Genomic DNA, 18,379 nt, shown 5'->3' with positions numbered 1-18,379 from the left:
AGAAGAGATATAGTGACATATGCTAAATAACAACAGGACGAAAACAATGAAAAACAATGACTGATAAAATGTGTATATTATTATCATGCTAAAAATATAGAAAATTTGCTGTGTGAAATACTGATGACGAAAACTATTAAGACAAAAATGTACATGACATACATGGAGTATGGTGTAAATGGGCCATATAGGTGTATATGGAAGTTTTCCACTTGGCACAGTTTGACACCCTTTAATGTGGTCCAGAGTAGAGAGTGTGGAGAACAAAAGACTGTATGTAAAGATATTATTATTATTATTATTATTATTATTATTGCATGTCTTTCTGTACAGTCTCTGGGGGGAGGGGGCAGCAGAGGGGGGAGCCGTGCAGGCGCCATATATGGGCACACCACCGACTCTGCATCGCTATTGGCTGCGGGCCTTATGCAGCTGCTTGTCAACAAGATGGCCTTCCTCCTCTTGCCGTTTGACACTGATTATTTTGGTATCCCCGAGAACAACATACCGTAAAAGCTAGTGTCCCTCCTGAAGAGATAGTGGGAGAGGAGCTGTTCAGAGTCCTAACAAGGCGCACAGTCAGTCAGACTTTGTTCAGACAGCTGACAGGCACACCAGCCTCGACAGCAGCCATCACTAGACCAGGCTGGTAACAGAAAGTAGCTGCTGGCTAATGTCGACGTTAGCTAACATTAGCTTAGCTACGTGGACGCGGATAGTTAGCCCGTGTCACCTGCATTAACCAGACTAACCGGTTTGGTTCGAGCTAAATACAGCGAGGAAACACTTGTCATCGATCACTTGCAAGTCAAGAAGGTTGTCTGTGGAGGTTAACGCTGCCAAGGTAAGGAGGCTAGCAACGTACAGTGTTGAGGGTTTTTTTTTTATCTTGTTAGCTTGCTAGCAAGTACTTGTCATGTTATTATGCAGGTAAGTTGTGCTATTCAATTAGCTCGCTAGCTAATGACGGGCCGACCTATCTATTCTCAACTACCCATTAACAATCTGGCTAGATTAAAGTTATAGAAGCGCAGTTTATTTGGGGCTAGCTGGTGTTAAATATTTATGGACTGAAAAGCACACCAGGTCGCAACAACTGGACCATCAAGGCGCTCAGTGTTTGCCTACGACGTTAAGCTAACTCTCTGCTAGTTGGGTAACTGAACCAGCTGGCACAGTGTTGGTTCATCAGACAGCCAACGGAGATTGCTGCCATTAAAATCAACAGTCAGATGATGATGTTGTTGCTGCTTTCTGTGGTGTTTGGGACTCCACACTTGTTGGTTGTCAGTGTGGAAATTGGCATCATTTCAGATAGTTGTGTAGGTGATCAGGTTGTCCAAAACAGAGGGAGTTATTGTGACCTGCAGGCCTTCTTTGAACCACAGAAAGAGCTGTTCAGTGAGTGACCCTTCGCATTATATGGAGTGTTCTGATGTTGCACATGGGATAAGCTAATTGAGGTACTGTGTGTTATGTTTGGGTGAACTGTCAGGCTTAAAATCTCACATTACATTGCTATAATATGATCAGTTTTGTTGGGTCTGGAGTCCCCCACTTGCATAAAGTACTGTCTGATCATAAATGATTTGCTCTCTTTCTATTAGATGACTGAGTAGTATAATTCACTACGGTGACACAGTGGTCTGTGATTGTGGTATCAAAGCTTGCATCAAAGTCTAACTTGTGACGATGTTACAGTTCACACACACAGAGCCCTGCATCGTAGCCACTCTCCTGGGTGTCCTGACTGACTCTCCATGTAATCATGTTCCTGAGCAGACTGCTGGAGGGAGGCACTCGGCTCGGTTGTTCAGATGACAGTCCGCAGCAAAGCTGGCCTGCTGGCTGCTCTTCTGTTGCATTGTCTTGGAGAGGGAGTTGAGCTAAGACTTTTTGGCATGCCTCAGCGTTATCATTCATGAGCTTTTGGCCGTGTGGCTGTAATGCTGAGAACAAGAGTGCGGGAGAGCTGGAGGATAGCGTGGGGGGGCTGAGTTGTTTTGCCATTAAAAGGCTTCCCGCTTTGCAAGGGTTGCCTCAGACTATGACTTGATAGGTTTAAGAGAAAACAACACAAAGTTTTAAATCACAAGCGTTGAAAGCGGCACTACGTGTGCTAATCCAAGTTGTTAAATCACAAATTGGCATTAAACGAGGTTGTGGTACACTGTGTGTTCTGAGCTGCACGCACCTAACATAGTGAAAGTGCTATCCTGGTGCCCAGCAAAACATCAGTTCTAATGTAAGTGGACAAAGCTGTCAAATATCTCACTGTCCAGACAGCAGATCAGCACCTTGTTAACATTTGAAACATTGTGAGTGTGGTGTGGATTTTTGACTGCATCAGTAATCCACAGGCATTTGACTGTGACAGAGCAGTGAGTAATCCATCTGTGTATGTGGACATGTTTCACAGTGTTTGAAAACCTATTGAGAATCTCCCAGACAGAGAAGGAATGATGTGCTGTGCATTATCACTGTTATGCACATGTAGGCTAAACACATACATGTCTGATCTGGTCCACTTAACCGCACTCTTCTTTGATTTTAGAAAGACAAATCTGTAGTATGATTTGGCCTATTTAATACACCTACTACTCTTAAAGCTTCAGTAGCTCCATCACTGCACACCGTGGTACAGTAGTCACTGTCATCCATTCGTCGACATGTGCTACCTGCTGCCTACGTAGGTCTGTATGTGGGGAAATAGTTCAGTGTTTAGATATCCTCATCCACTTTTCACAGTTAATTTGTCAGACAGCTTGGGTACCTAACGATGCAGACCCCTGTTCTGTGGTGGCGCTGTGGATTTGAAGGATTAGGTTGATGCAGAAAGCTTAAAGCCAAACCCAAACCTTGAATTGCAAGAACTGATTCAAACAAAGAGAAAATAACGGTAATAGTAACTCTGTACTAACTTAGACAGAATATTGTGTCGTGCTTACAATGGATTGACAGCTGACTCTTCACCTGTGTCTGGATGTGAGATAGTGGATGGGACCGTGTATAAAAGGAATAATTTACAGGCATATACATTTCTGGGCGTCTATTCAGTAGTTTGTTTGGTAGGTTCATTTCCAGCAGCGGTCTGACCTTTGTTTAATGGTGGCATTGTTTGTACTGACCTCTGGCTCATTTTGTGAGAGCAGCTGAATAAGTCCATGCATTTTTCAATAAACATAAACCCCAAACAAATGGATGCAATTGTCATCCAAAGCCACAAAACTGAGCTTTTACGAAGACCCTCTTCGGAGTTGATAGGATCAGAAAATAATGCTGTGTAATATGGATGGAGAAACAAAGCTTTTCCAACATAATGAATCATCCCTGCACAGAAAATCTGGGGAGCTGCTGTCACTGTAGCAGAGCCTTGGAGAGGCCAGCACATTGCTGGCATCTAATATCTGATTGCTCATGCTGCTACCTCATGCCTCGTTCTCATGGTACATTCACGCTGCAATCTGAAATCTGTTAGCACATGTAACTGTTGTATGTCTGAAACTTGGTTTTTAAACGTGATGCTGCGTGTCTTGGCCAGGACACTCTTGTAAAGGAGATCTGTAATCTCAGGTCGTTTTTTCTTCTTATTGAAAATGTCATCCTCATCATGGTGAATACCAGTTCAGCTGGTCACAGGATAGAAGTGCTGTCACTGATTTTCACGTATGTTGATGTCGTCAGGTGACGTCTCAAGCATTAAACAGGGATTTGATGGACAGTACAACATGCCAGAACTTGCTGCTGGTCTGAAGTTTATGAACCGTGACAACAGTTGCATTTTCTACTGATCACAGAGAGCAGGAGGTGACAGACCGGAGGGTTAAGCTGCTGAGGCCAACAGGACTAGCCTGTGTCCCGCTCCCTGCCAAATGTTGGCTGCTCTGCCCAGTTCTGTTCATGGCCAATCAACACAGGAGGTGGAAGAGATGATTTCCATACATGTTTTCACTTTCAATGTTGATGGAGGTTAATCTCAAAACACTTTTTTCTTTGTAAACAGTGTTTTCAGGCGTATTCAGGCCTGCTCCCCAAATAGCCACTAGTTAAGGTGGCAGTGTGTGTGTGTGTGTTTGTGTGTGTGTTTTGTAGTGGAGCACTGCAGTGGGCAGCCTGTCTCACTTGTGGCCTCTTATAATACCATCAGCCTGTTATGGCGCAGTGAGAGGCAGGGAAGAGGAGCTGATGGAAAGGCATTAAAGAATAAAAGTCGTTCAGGATATGGGGTCATGGAGAGAAAGGCCAGTAAAAAAGGTTCACTGCTTTTTTTTTTTCTCTCTCTCCCAACAGTATAATCTGCCTGCTCTTAGCTGAGTTGTTACTGTGTGATTACAGTGGAAGCATTTGAATTGGTTCACCACACTGTGTGGGCGGTGTTAGAGCCACTCCATTAGTCCAAATGTACGAAGCACCACCCATCCAGTGACAGTGTGTCTGACAGAAGCACAACAACAGTGACTTTTTTAAAGCCCGTGGACTGAAGGAGGCTGCTGGTTAGAATGGTTAAAACTCAGACCAATGAAATATATCAACTTTTACAAAATGAGCTCTTAGATCAATTTACTGCTGCACATCAGATTGTTTAATGAGCTATGCATCCGTCTGTGGGATTTTCAACTGCTGTAATACACCACAAACACCAACACTTGTGTCGGGATTAGTCCTTGCCTTGACATCTGAGGATGTTCAGGACCGTACATGTTCTATTGAAGTCGGTATTATTTTAGACTGTTGCTTTTTGGGTGTGTGTGTACATCAAATTGAGCTAGCACAAATGGTTTGTAACCTGCCAATAACGAGACTGACAGCTTTTGTCAAATTGCTTCCACAATATTCTATTTTATTCTATTCTGCTCTCCGATTTGCTTATCTCCTGTTTCGATATGGTCATTTCATACTTGGTTGTCGATTCAACATGTATTGCAATTTTGTTTACTTTTTCTTAGCATTGCATCATGGGAAAAAGTAAAAAGTCATACACCTGTAGATACTGTATATCATGAGGCTTATTTCCAAAAACGATGCAAATCACATGTAATCAATGACTATTCAGGTTTTTCTGTGGCGGCGCATCTACACCAGTGAACATGGACGTGCCCAGAAAAACATGGTGGCGGCGAACAGTAGGAATAAGGGGAAAGAGAGACACTCGTCCATAAGTCGCTTCCTCTGCGGAGAGATAGTAGTTTGAACCTTCGGTTTTGTTTTTCTCTAAGTGGATTTGACCTCACATTACTGTAGGCTACAACGATAAAAGCGGTAACCTCTTTTCACATCTACTTAGTCATTAAAACATCGTTTCATGGTTAATCGTTTTTTTTACTTGAATCAGAATAATTTTTCCCCACCCTTTTACCACTCCTCAGGATGTAGCAGGCAATCTGTGAATGTAACCCTGTCAAAGAGAAGAATTGCATGGAAATGCTTTTTTCTGTTGATCTCACTGGAGCTGAAGGAACGTGAGGACCTGAAGAGATGCTCTACACAGACAGACAGAAAGTAACAGTACACTACAGTAGAGGGTTAAAGAAATTCAAATCAATACTAATGTAATGGGCACCTTCACCCTGTGATCTGTTTCATCTGAATGTTGGGCTTGTAAAACAGGTGGGCTGACACTCCTTTTAACAAGCTAACAGATTTTTAATCATGCTTTATATGGGACTGTTTGAAGGCTGTGTCTGCGTCTAAAGACTTGTACTAACGGCATAATGAGGTTGTTGTGTATTAGCTGCTAAGTGAGGAGGATATTAAGCATTTAATCGTTCACACCAGTCACTGATGTGCTTTTGGCTGTTTGGAACAGCAAAACTATAATATTGATGCACAATGGTCTTACTGATCTTAGGCGGGAGATCCCACTGCTTTAGAGTCATTGAAAGGAGGAAAGCACTGTCCAGTTAAATCAACATGGTTAAAGAAAGCAGCTGAGTACTGACAGATGAGGTGGAACTGTGGGTCAAGCTGTTCTTAGATGCAGCGGGGGCCTTCAGATCAGCACTGAGCCAAACATGGTGCTTCACTGCCACTTGTTCCTCTCCTGAGCATGCAGGCACGTTCCTGGCAGCCCCTACAGCTGGCATAGCTGCAGAAGCAAAGCATGCCGGGTGGACAACGGCTTTCCCCCTTAGCCTGTAGCACAGGCTCTTTGGCAGGGAGAAAGGGGTGAGGACAGCAGTTTCACTACTACACCCTCCCCCCCTGCTGTTAGCTAAAAATAGGTCCAGCATATGCCTGTGTGCTCCTCCCTGTGTTGCCTTCTATTAAGCAAGTCCTCTTTGAAGCAGTGAGATGCACAGGGAGACAGAAGAGTCCATTCGGAGCTTTTGTGTTCCAGCTTTCATCTGCTGGCCGCACACACCAAACCTGAAATGGAATCCCTTTAATTTGATTTTGAGGCTCCAAAGCGGGTACATGATGATCTTAGCACACAGGAGCAAATGTAATTCTAATTGAGTTTGGCCAAAGTAGGAGGCAGGCGAGTCGTGATTGGTTCACTTAGTAGTCTGATGATGGTCCTGTTCTCTCCACTCTGGCGGCTGGACTGCTGCTTTACACTGATAATGCTCTGTCTGAGTTGTACCTCCAGGCAACTATTCAATACAGCCTCAATTGGTCATTGATTATCTGAATTGATCCAGGCCGTGCCGATCATTGTTTCTCTAGAGATATGAAGTCTGATTTCAGTGACTGAGCTGTTTTCTCTTTTTTTTTTTTTTTCTCCCATCCTTGCCTCCCTCCTGGCCTGTATTCCACCCTGTCCTCTCATCTCTCCCTTTCCTACTGATGCAGGTTGTATGCGCTGTGTTGCCGGGGAGCTCGGTGACAGGCAGTGCCCAGCAGGTCGGCACTGGGACACGGAGCTGACGATGAGAGCTCTGGCTCTGGGTGCTTGCTGGCCAGCATAGATGCCGATATGCCCCGGTGGTCCGCATCCTGATGGACCGAGACACGTTCTCCCACATCCGTCTGTGGTGCCCACGCCCCTTTGGCACCTACTCCCAGAACAAAGCTCGGAGCCCAGGCTCAGGGGGCAGCAGTGGAGGCGGTGGTGGGACAGGGTCCCCCTCCCTCTGCAAGGCTGAGCCCTCTCCAGGTGCCAGAAGGACGGTGGATGGAAGTGAAGATGGAGGGATGATAGTGGGGGTGCAGGAAGAGAATGGTGAAGAGGACGATGTGGGCTCGGAGAACACTCCACCAGAGCCTGAGCTTGTCTCCAGCTCCTTGACACAGAGCCAAGCTCCTCCTCCCTCTTCAGCACCTCCCTCGCCTCCCTCTTCCGGGTCACAGATGGAAGATGGCCGCGTGCTGTTAGACACCTGGTATGTCATTAAACCAGGCAACACCAAGGAGAAGATAGCCTTCTTTGTGGCACACCAGTTCAGTGGAGCAGGCCAGCCCAGACCCAGCGCCATGAAGGTGAGGAGCTGAGACACCGTGTGTTTTTTGTACGAGAATTTAGTGCCCGTTTGGGTGTCTTTCAACTTAATGTGAATTATTTTACAGGTTAAAGGTAACTGGGCAACGGACTGCAGTAAAGCCAAAAGACGGAGACGGTGCTCATCCTACGACCCTCCAACTCGCTCCCAAGCCTCAGAGCCTCACGTCAGCCATGACTCCCCCCACGCGCCTCCTTGCAGTGATGAGCCACCTTTAGGAGGGGTGAATGAGACAGACCTGCTGTCAGTGGCAGAGATGGTTGCCTTGGTTGAGCAGAGGACCGCCATGGCCCTCCAGGGGATTGTGGCGGTTCATGGGACCCAACACAACCACCAGCCCCCTACTACCACCCACAGTCCGGGCCTTACGTCCCACCAGCACCCCCTCCTCCGGGGCACAGTGTCAGACCCCACTCCTGTGGTGTTTGTGTCCGACAGTTCAAATGGCCAGCCCTCCAAAGAGGCCCCAGAGTCATCATCTCCCATCCACACAGACCAGGAGCTAGATGAGCAGCAGGAGTCGTGCAGGGTAGCCCAGGCCATCGCGCACTTTGAGTCCCAGAACCTGGAGAGTCGGCTGCATCTGGGCACTGGTCCTGGAACAGACTCTTCTAATCGAGACAGAGAAACGGAGTGTAGGAGAGGAGGGGAGTCTGGAGTTGTAACCCCTCCTCCACCCCCCAGCCACAGTCATGGCGAGGTTAGGATAGCTTTCCGAGTGTCAAACCTGGACCCGCGGTCTCAGTTGGAGCCAGCTGGCAGGTCCCGCTGTATGTTTATGAGCTGTGGTGGTGGTGGTAACCAGGCAGCAGCCAGGGCCAAAGAGAAAATCACCTGTGACCTCTACCAGCTCGTCAGCCCCTCATCCAGAGACCCCAGTAGTCTGCTGCTCGCCGCCACAACTGCTGCCCCCAAACCAGATGGAGACCTCCATCACCCAGACAGGCAGGCCTGTGGCAGCCCAGACCAAACCCAGGATCTTTCCTCTGGGGAGAAGAAAGCTGTGGGTGTGGGGAGGGAGCGGGTGACGGGCTTCCATGTGGAGGTGGTGGTGACAGGTGCTGTGGACCAGTGTGTGTTTTATGGCAAGGACAGTACAGAGAATGTGCAGGAGGAGACGGTGTGTTTTGCTATGCCTGGTGGGGGAGGGGGTGGCGGGGGTGTAGGCAGCTCCACAGACCCTTCATTAGATGATCCTCCTCCTGGACAACTCTTCTTCCTCCAGCCTCCTCGGGGCCCAGAGGAGGATGCTAAAGGACCAGGCGCTGGCAATGGGTCAGGAATGTGGTCTTTGGACTGTGCCAACAACAACGGCCCTGGGACGGGGCTGGCAGTGGGCTCAGGTGAGCGGGAAACTCGACCAGATTCTCCCAGCACTGGGGAGGACTGCTCAGACCCCTCACTGTGTCGACTCTACCGCCATGTGTCCCATGACTTCCTGGAGATCCGCTTTCAGATTCAGCGTCTCCTTGAACCGCGCCAGTACATGCTGCTGCTGCCTGACCACATCATGGTCAACATCTTCAGCTACCTGCCGACGCGCTCGCTGGCAGCCCTCAAGTGTACCTGCCACTACTTCAAGGTGTTGATTGAGACTTATGGGGTGCGGGCAGTGGATTCACGCTGGAATCAAGACCCCCTCTACAGGGATGACCCCTGCAAGCAGTGTAAGCGGCAATATGAGCGCGGGGACGTTTCCCTGTGCCGTTGGCACCCCAAACCTTACCACCACGACCTGCCTTACGGACGCTCCTACTGGATGTGCTGCCGGCGCACAGACAAGGACACGCCAGGCTGCCGTGTTGGGCTCCATGATAATAACTGGGTCCAGCAGCCTGCTGATGGCTCTCAGCCCATTCGTACCAAGAGGGAGGACAGGAGGGAGGAGGCCAGGTAGAGAGGAGGGAGTACACCTGACCTCCCAAGTATCAGCTCTCATCTCCTCCTGCTTACCTCCTCCTTCCTCCCTCTCATCTGTTTAGAGGATGAACAGGAGTAAAGAGAGGAGTACGACTGTTTTTCTTTGCTCCAGCACTCCCTTCTCATACTTGCCCTCAGTGGAGGGAGGTTGAGAGGTAAAGAAGGAAGAGAGGTGTGTTGCTCTCCTTTCCTTTTTTTTTTTCAAGCCCTCCAGAGTCCCTCTCTCCCCCCATTGTGCTCCAGAGTGGCACCATGTAAGAGTTTGCCCACCAGGGTTGGGGTCCCCTCCTGCTGCTGTCAGCCGGTCAGCCCTCGTTCTGCCTCTCGCTCTTTCGGGTTTCTGTCTAACTCCGTACATGGTTGTTAGGTCATTCACGTGAAAACTTTGCAGTGTATTTGATTGAGATTAGCATTCATAAAGTGATGCATAGAAATGTAATGCCCAAGAGCCTGCTTACTGTTCCCAATACTTGTTCTATGTTCTGTGCTGTATCACAAACTTCATGTTAGCTGTACAATGGTGCTTCAAGGAATGAGCTGTACCGAGTCCAACAGATGTCAAAGTTTTCAGTGGTGGAATGTCCAGCATTGCTATAGAAATGTGATTGTATAAAGCAAACTTGATCTCTCCGTTGTACAAGGTCGCCATTTGTACGTGTCCTGAACCGCCATGCGTTTCTATCTCTCTGAATGTGCTGTAACGTTGTACTATGTTGATCAGTCCCCTGATAATGCTGCTGAACTCATTGCCTGTGTCACTGACGTTACCCCCGGAACAGCCATACTATTGGTTAATGACAGGCACAGTCTCACCACACCGAGCGCTGTTCTTGTCTTTGTTTCAGAGTGGACCCTAACCTTGCTGACCAGCCATAAAGCGGAGCCAACGAATACTTTCTGGTTTACAGAGAATTATGGGAGATGGACTTGATTGCTTAAGACCTGTGGGATTGAATGGGATTTAAAAAGAGAAACTTGATGTCACTTTGGAAAGGCCTGATGTCACTTTTTATGGTTTGATTGACTTGCTTGTTTGCCATTTAGTTTTTCTTTTGTGTTGTTTGGCTGTTTTACTGGGGAATGTGTCAGAGGATGTTTGCTGTTGTTCTTGCTTTTATTCTTGAGGACTGTGTTCTCCCTGTATCGGTCGGTCACCCTACTCAACCTGCAAAGATGTATTTTTTTGAAGACTCCATCTTTGTTTTAACCCCCAGCTCTCTTCCTTCCCTCCTCCGATTTGGCACAGGGCAGTGTTTTGCCAAAGCCATCATTTATGCTTCGAAGTGGGTGAAACCAACTACCGCAGACCGCAGAAACTCTCTACACCAGCTTCCAGCCTTAAAAGCCCCCCTACCTCTCACCCACCTACAGGAGACTGAGGCGTCGGATACCTCACGAGATGATTTGAGTACTGGGAGTTGCACAGGAGGCTGTAAGTGGCTGGACTTCAGACGCTCCATAGTCTCCACCCAGCTCCACCCATAACTCTGTGTGTGTGTGTGTGCGTGCGTGTGTGTGTGTGTGAGTGTAAGACAAACAGTGCCTGGTGACGGCTCTGACTCTTCATTCTTGGAAAACCTCCTTTCTCCCCCCACCACCCTCCCTTCCTTTCTGTCTCACTCCCCCACCCCTGCAAGCTGACTGACTGGACATTTAAAAGAACTGATGAGATGAATGATGCTCAAACTCTGCATGGAGGTGGGAAGATGGTTGGGTCGTCATGGGAGAACTCTGTAGGTTCCAGACATGTACAATGCTAATGGGAAATATCTGCTTAAATAAAAACAGAAGTGATGATTAAAACTGGAAATCTGAATCACGACCTGCTCTGTGTGGTGTCTGCTGAGTAAATACCAGGCCTGCAGCCAGTGGTGTCTTTAAAGCTGTTCACATAACAGTGATTGATTAAGTCATTTGTCCTTTTACAGTAACAGTGCCTATCACACGTTATCAGAGCTGAACTTAGTGTGACCTCCAGCTTTCAGTTGTATGGGACACTTACTGTAAGTTGAACAAGTCAGAAAACTCTGAAAATAAATCTCAAGGCTACTTGAGGCTTTAGCTTCCAAATTATATTCTTTTTGCTCTCACCTTTTATTTCAGTGCCAGAAGCGGACGCAGATTGACTTGTGATTGAATCATCATGTAACAGTATACAGTAATACAGCACTCTACGACATAACTCATTTTAAATTGCATTACACGTGCTCTTTGAAACACACTGAAGGATCCCATCCTTCTGTGCTCTCCAGAGCAGTGAGACTGTAGGTAGTGTGGTAGCATGACCGACTGCTTGGAACTGTGAAAACATCTGAGATTGGCACTGTAGTGACATGTAATGGCCAACAGGTGGCAACACTGAGTGCTTTGGCGATTGACTCAGTGCATCATCCCAATGAAGTGGCACCTAATAACATCCACGTCTGACTAGAGTGAGAGAGCGTTAGGCATAGTAACCCCACATCAACACTGCTACAGCCATCATGATGAGAGCATTAGTGTCCACGGTGGACTTCCACACTGGGTCCTCGCTGATGTCGGGCAGCCTCTGTGGTTCCACTGGCATGTCGTCGTCGCGGGTCTGTGAGCTGCCACCACTCCCGCCCCACAACCGACCAACCAGGTGACAGATGCCAGACTTCTCGTCGTCTTCAGCCGCTACAGGGAAGAGGGAGGAGTCGGGACTGTCTGTGAGCGTTATGTTCATTCAGTTTGCCTTTGTGACTTTGTGTCTTGCTCACCTGCATCAGTGTTATTCTCCCTCAGCCTGTCCTCTGCAGCCCTCCGGGCTCTTCTCTCTCTCTCCTCCTGCTGCTCCCAGTCCAAATCCTTCCTCTCCTCCTTGGAGTGACGCAGGCTGAACACCAGGCGATGGAGCTGAAATGAAAAGTAGAGCATTTATCTTTTAAACACAAATCAGGTTCCAAATGAACACAGTTTTGTCTTAAAGAACTTAATATAACAGTAGTGAAATATATGACTGTTACACACACCTATGTGGTCTTAGGTCTCAGTGAATCATTGTAAGTACGAGCTTACTTACGTGCTGATCCTCTATGGGCTGGGTGCAGTAGCTGACCACCAACACCAGCAACGATGTACAGAAGAAGAGTATAATCGCGAAGTGGAGGTAATGGATCCCACACACCAAGAACGGGCAGTTAGAGGGGAAAATACAGCTGCCAGTACCGAACCAGAACTCGGGCAACATCCGACACAGACCCATCACCAGGCCACCTATCAGGCCCCAGAACGCACCCTGGAGGACGTGTGATTTCACCAGGTGTTTTCTCAACAGTAACAGAATGGTTGGATGTGATTCCTGTGCGTCTGTCATCTCACCGTCTCATTGACCCTCTTTACAAACACAGCCAGGAGGAAGACCGAGGCGATTGGCGGAGCCAGATAGCTTGAGACTGACTGGATGTAATCGAACAGCTGACCGCTCTGAGCTGCCTGGACAACTGGGATCCAGCAGATACTGATGGCTACGATGAACAGAACCCAGACTCTAAAGAGGAGAGGGAGAGGAGGAAAGATGAGGGAGGCTGGTGATGCATCCAAACCTATCACGAGTCCACAGTATCACACATTCTTACACCACAGACCCGAATGCTCAACCTCTTTTACATGCATATCTAATGTCCAGTTGAAGAACATGGTTTGTAAACTACAGTTGGAGAAATCTAAATGGTTTGAAAGCCTAGAAGTTTAAGGTAACATTTCTTTACTGTAACGCCGTCCATTTACCTGCCGACAATAAGGAGCTCGCGCTCGGTGGCCTGCGGTCTGATGCGAGTCCAGATGTCCAAGGTGAACAGGGTGCTGCTGCTGTTAAAGATGGAGGCCAAAGAGGACATGAGAGCAGCCAACATCACAGCCAGCATCAGACCTCGCAAACCTGCAGAGAGACAGACAGGCGGCAGGAGGGAAGGAGGGTGGAGGAAGAGGAAAGACAGAGAGAAACTAATGTGGTGAGTGGAGGGAGGACGAGGAGTGTAAGGTAGCACGTCGTCTCCTCCTCTTCCCGTTTAAGGTGGTGGGTGTAGTGTTTACTCACCATTGGGCATGATCGACACCACCAGTTTAGGATAAGCAATGTTGGAGCAGCCCACCTCAGTCCCACACACCCTCTTACACACCTCAGGAACAACACAGCCAACCTCATCTGCAGGTGGACAGACGCACACATGTGCACTGTAAAGATACGGAGTTCTTCCATGTACAGTTTCTTTATAAAAGTACATCCTATGATACTGTACCCGGTGACGTTTTCCCACAGACCTGGGTAGAGGACCCTGCTGATCATGCCAGGGAACACCATGAGGAACATGGGCAGCAGTTTGAGGTAGCCACACATGATGCAGCCGGCCTTCACGTGGGTCAGACTACGGGCTGCGAGGCACCGCTGGACTATCACCTGGAGAGGTACCAGACAGGACAGATCCGTCTGTGTTTGCACTCATCGTGTCGGAAATATTTCTAGAGAGCAGGGCAGGGAACATCTAGTGGAGGTTTGTGATTGAGCTCCAGAAGGTAGAATGGGGACGAGCTGGATTAGTTGATCAGGCTTACTTCAGTGATGCACTAGTGTTTCTTTAGATTACAGCCAAGTGTCTTGCAGTAGCTTTAGGGAGTCAGGAAGAATCTACAGAAATTGTTTCAAATTGTGAAACAGGTATTTACATTTTAAAATCTTCATGTGAACCCTTTTTAGTCTGATTACTAATCCTTGTCACCAACTTTACATAAAATCTCAAAAAACATGTAAATGCTAGAATTGGACAATCTAAAGAGTGTAGGGACACGTGGTATCTACAAACCAAACATACTAATGTTTCTTATTTTCCCAGAAGATACACACTTCTATGACATATTAGATATATATGGTGTGGTAATATGGTAAAAAGGTCTGGTCCTAACTGAGCTTTGGCCTCATATATAATCACTGTGTTTGGCCGGAAGCTGGTTGGTGTGTGTGTGTGTGTGTGTGTGTGTGTGAGCACAAACACCAGCTCTCTGTGTTACTTTGGACTGAGTGGGACAGTCACCTGGTCTGTGCACCAGTACCATCCTCCCACTATAGCAATCCCAAACACCACTCCAGGCCAGGGCAGGTCCCCTGTGGTGGGGTCCCTCAGCAGGCTGAAGGCGTCCTGTCTGGGGCTGTAGCAGTGGGGGGAGATGTTGTAGCGCTGGGGATCCATGGAGGAGAACTGACTTGGTGTAGCAGAACTGTATTTGGCCAGCAGAGCACCGTAGCCGCCTACTTCAACAAAGGCTGGATGTCGAAAGGAGAAAGGGTGAGCTTTGTGACATTTAAAGGAGAATATCTTCTGCTGGACCCTGGTTAGATTTATGTTAATGTGTAAAACAAATAAATGAGACTGTGAGCACACTGCGTTTGTTCTTTCCCGCTCAGCTCAATAGTCCGGGCCTCTCCTGTTGTCTGATGCTGTCCTAACTGAAGATATGAGTCAGCTGCTGAGTCAGCACTATCTGCCCCACGCATCACCAGTTCGTAAAAAGAGATGGTTGTTTCCCCTCCTCCGCCGGTTTCTACCCACTTCTCTCTCATCTGCCTCCTCCTTCGACTTCATTAGTGATCTCCACCAGGATTAGACTGATATATCCTTTCATATATATTCATACAGACCTGATCGATGAGATCAGTGAGGGTGTGTGGGGCGGCTGTTGTTGTCTCTGAGGAAGGTGCAGAGTTTTGTGGCTCTGCAGCGTCAGCATGCTGTACACTGCTGCAGTGAGATGAATGATTACTGACCCTAGTTAATCTCTCCCCTGCTGTGAAGCTAATGGGGGGAGTTGGGGACGCTAACAGGAGCCAAAAACATGAACTGTGTGTTGTGTGAAAGAAGAGATGATTTATTAGAGGATTAAATATGATGCTGTACTATTTGTACTCACAGAAGCCAGTAAGGACGAAGGCCCCGGCAATGATGACGAAGGTCTGAACTGTGTCAGTGTACATCAGAGCCGCCAGGCCTCCTGGAGAAACACAGATTCACACACCTTCAAACACAAACATTACCAGAAATCTTGACATTTAAAGGGATAGTTCAGCAATTGCATACTGCACTTCCATAAAGTTGGGAGACTTGCTAGAGAGGTTTAAAACTTTGGTGAAACTTGAAGCAATAGCGGCTGAGATGTCCTTATTTTTAGCTTATAATATGGGTCAAGCTTCTAAAACACCACAATCCTACATTTCCCACAGTGCAACAAATAGCATCTCTTCATAAAACCCTGTCTGCCCACTAAAGACCTACATCTTCCAACCTCTACACCCTCAGTTTGTAACACAGGCTTTGTGTCTCTGTACATTTGTGGTTTCCACTTCCAAGTCAAGATAACCCTGCTGTCATCACATCATCAGTGTTTTGTTTTGTGCCCTCCACACTCACAGAAGGCATTATTCAACTGTCCTACTGTCCCACAGGCTGAAAAAAAGTCAGTGTACTTGGAACGAGGGGTGTCACCATCCTGGCAAGTAAGCTGATCCTAGTGTAAAATTGGTGGAATTCCCCTTTAAGAAAATCTAAGATAACTTTAAGGACCAGGTTTAGTACACACACACCTGTAACAGTGTACACAGCTGTTATTAACAGCAGGCTGATGACGGCCACGTAGATGTTCCACCCTAAAGCCTGCTGGATGAACACAGCTCCTGAAAACATGTCCACCTGCAGGGAAGGAGGGGGGGGGGGGCACATACTGTGTGTGAATTCACCTGTTGTGAGACTAATAAAGGAATATCTCATCTTACAGCATATACTGTATGTAGTATATGTACTGTGTACACAGGTGGACTCACTGAGATCTTGGTGAAAATGTAGAGGAACAGAGAGATAACAGAGAGGTAGAGGCTGATCCTGGTCCCTCCAAACCTCTTCTTCAGGTACTGGGGCATGGTGATCACCTGACACCGCGCAGCACACACAGCGTACGTCAGCACAGGTCACGACATCAGTGAGTGAGTTAACACATGATGACACAGCCTTACCCCAGCCGTGAGGTAGACGGGCACAAACAACCAGCCCAGCAGCAGCACGATGAACAGGGCCTGACGCGTCACACACAGTACACGACTAATGAATGACACTCATGCACCATCGACTGAACCGCAGAGACGTACGGGCTGTGATTATACAACGTGACTCACATTCCACTCAAACCCTCCCACAGCAATGCCACTAGCCGCCCCAGTGCCGGCCAGGCCCACAAAGTGACCACTGCCGATGTTGGAGGCAAACAGAGATGCACCAACCTGGATATAAAAAGAGCATAGAAAAAAAAAAAGCCTGAGAGGAGAACAGCATCCAGTGTGAGGACTACAGCCAGAGAGGCCAAACAGAGGCATGAGTGCAAAGTGAGGCATGCAGAGCCAACAGAATGTTTTACAACCGTTTTTAGGAAGAACTGCACATTTGTGTTGTTTTCTGCTGCCTGAAAGTTCCAGCTGATGGACACTGATGCTGAAAATGCTACAGATTTAAGAGTTAAAACGTTTTAAACACACATTTTTGATAAGTCTTCACTAAAAGAGTTTTGTAAAGATATAAGCTGGACATTTTACAGTGTAAACTTGTCAGCGCCCTCTGGTGGACAAACTATCACAATGTAGTTTGTAACATTGTTAAGAAAAGTTTTATATACATATTAATTTAGTGTCTTTTCTTTGGCACTTCTGTGCTGAAACGTATTATTATAGGCCAACATACAGAAGAGTTTGATAACAATAAGATAATATCAGGCTATACATTTCTCAGCCTAGCTCTGTGGTGAACTCACCGGCCACCAGGTCATGGTGCGGCCTGCCAGGAAATATCCTCCAACTGTCCCACGATTGGTCCGAAACATGGACTAAAAGCCGGACAAGACAATTCTGTTATTCTCACAAAGCAACAGTGCGTCTCCTCCTTCACACGTTTAATCCAGTCATCATAATCTCCTTAGAATTACTCTCAGGTGTAACTCAGGTGCACTCACCCAGATGCCGACGCCAATAACCAGGATGAAATATCCACTGATGATGGCGATGTCTGCTGGGTTGCTGAGTGATGGGGAATTCTCCATCGCTCCGCTTATACCTGAGGACACTTTACGAAGATTTACCTGCAGCTTTGTCTCTATTAAAGCCTAAAAAATTCTCCTTCATCTGCATAAACGCAGCAGGCCAATATCAGTATGACCAGATGTCTAGAAGAAGACTGTGTGTGCAGGCCGAAGCACAGGTATGAGGTGGTCACTGTGAAGGGAGAACTTTGGCCAGTTGTGACAATGGGCACATTCAGCAGTTTATTCATTAGAGGAATTATTAACACCACCCCGTGAAAACCAGGCTTTCGGTCATACGGTTTTACAACAGTTTACATGTAGACATTAAACATGTCAAAGAGCCAAAGCACAAGATCAGAAGTTTATGTAAAAAAAGTCACCAGTAAAAAATCATGTAAGCAAATAGCCTTTTAATCATTTGAGAGCACTACTTTCATCAAAACATCCATCTGCCTTTTGGGTCACAAACTTCATTAGATTGTACAAATGAGGGCAGCTTCACTTCTCTGAGTGGACACACATTGTGGGGGGAGCGGGGGGTGGGGGTGGGTGGGTGTGTGCAAAGGGCTCGTGTTGAGCACATTTCAAAAACAAGCATGCGCACACAATCACTTTTCACACGTCACACCGTAAGCACACGGGGGGAGGGGGGGGAGAAAATGGGCTCATCTGACAATTCCTGGTGAAAATTCATCATTATTATTATTATAAAACTCAGTATTTGAGCTTTTGTACAAACACAAAGTGAAGCTCACATCTGTTAGCCGAACAGATAACGTCACATAAGACGACAAGAATGAAAAGCTGTGTGTTGTGGCCTGACTAGTGAACATATTACTAAAAGAAAGTTCAGCATCCTCTCAGTACTCATACTCAACACTTACATTAGCAGATGTCAAACATCTCACCTGTCCACTGCTGTAATGTAGTGTCCTATTATATTA

At 47.2% G+C, this 18,379-nt stretch overlaps 2 protein-coding genes across 2 annotated transcripts; one reads left to right on the top strand and one right to left on the bottom strand.

Annotated features, from left to right (window-relative positions):
* The first annotated feature begins 437 nt into the window (after positions 1–437).
* On the top strand, positions 438–11,181 carry fbxo46 (F-box protein 46). Its single transcript, XM_070829544.1, has 3 exons — positions 438–844; positions 6,793–7,419; positions 7,507–11,181. The coding sequence occupies exons 2-3, from the start codon at positions 6,940–6,942 to the stop codon at positions 9,334–9,336; spliced, it is 2,310 nt and encodes a 769-aa protein (XP_070685645.1). The 5' UTR covers positions 438–844; positions 6,793–6,939; the 3' UTR covers positions 9,337–11,181.
* Positions 11,182–11,432: 251 nt separating this feature from the next.
* slc5a2 (solute carrier family 5 member 2) lies at positions 11,433–17,453 on the bottom strand. Its single transcript, XM_070828691.1, has 15 exons — positions 17,367–17,453; positions 17,169–17,240; positions 16,540–16,644; positions 16,381–16,440; positions 16,192–16,296; positions 15,955–16,060; positions 15,285–15,365; positions 14,411–14,640; positions 13,644–13,779; positions 13,420–13,527; positions 13,110–13,260; positions 12,702–12,870; positions 12,403–12,618; positions 12,101–12,236; positions 11,433–12,017 (listed from the first exon to the last, which is right to left on the bottom strand). Exons 1-15 carry the CDS (start codon positions 17,451–17,453, stop codon positions 11,803–11,805), a joined length of 1,977 nt encoding a protein of 658 aa, XP_070684792.1. The 3' UTR covers positions 11,433–11,802.
* Positions 17,454–18,379: the final 926 nt, after the last annotated feature.

The sequence above is a fragment of the Pempheris klunzingeri genome, chromosome 4 (assembly GCF_042242105.1).
Source record: "Pempheris klunzingeri isolate RE-2024b chromosome 4, fPemKlu1.hap1, whole genome shotgun sequence".
Classification (NCBI taxonomy): domain Eukaryota; kingdom Metazoa; phylum Chordata; class Actinopteri; order Acropomatiformes; family Pempheridae; genus Pempheris; species Pempheris klunzingeri.
This window is presented reverse-complemented; position numbering and strand designations above follow the sequence as displayed.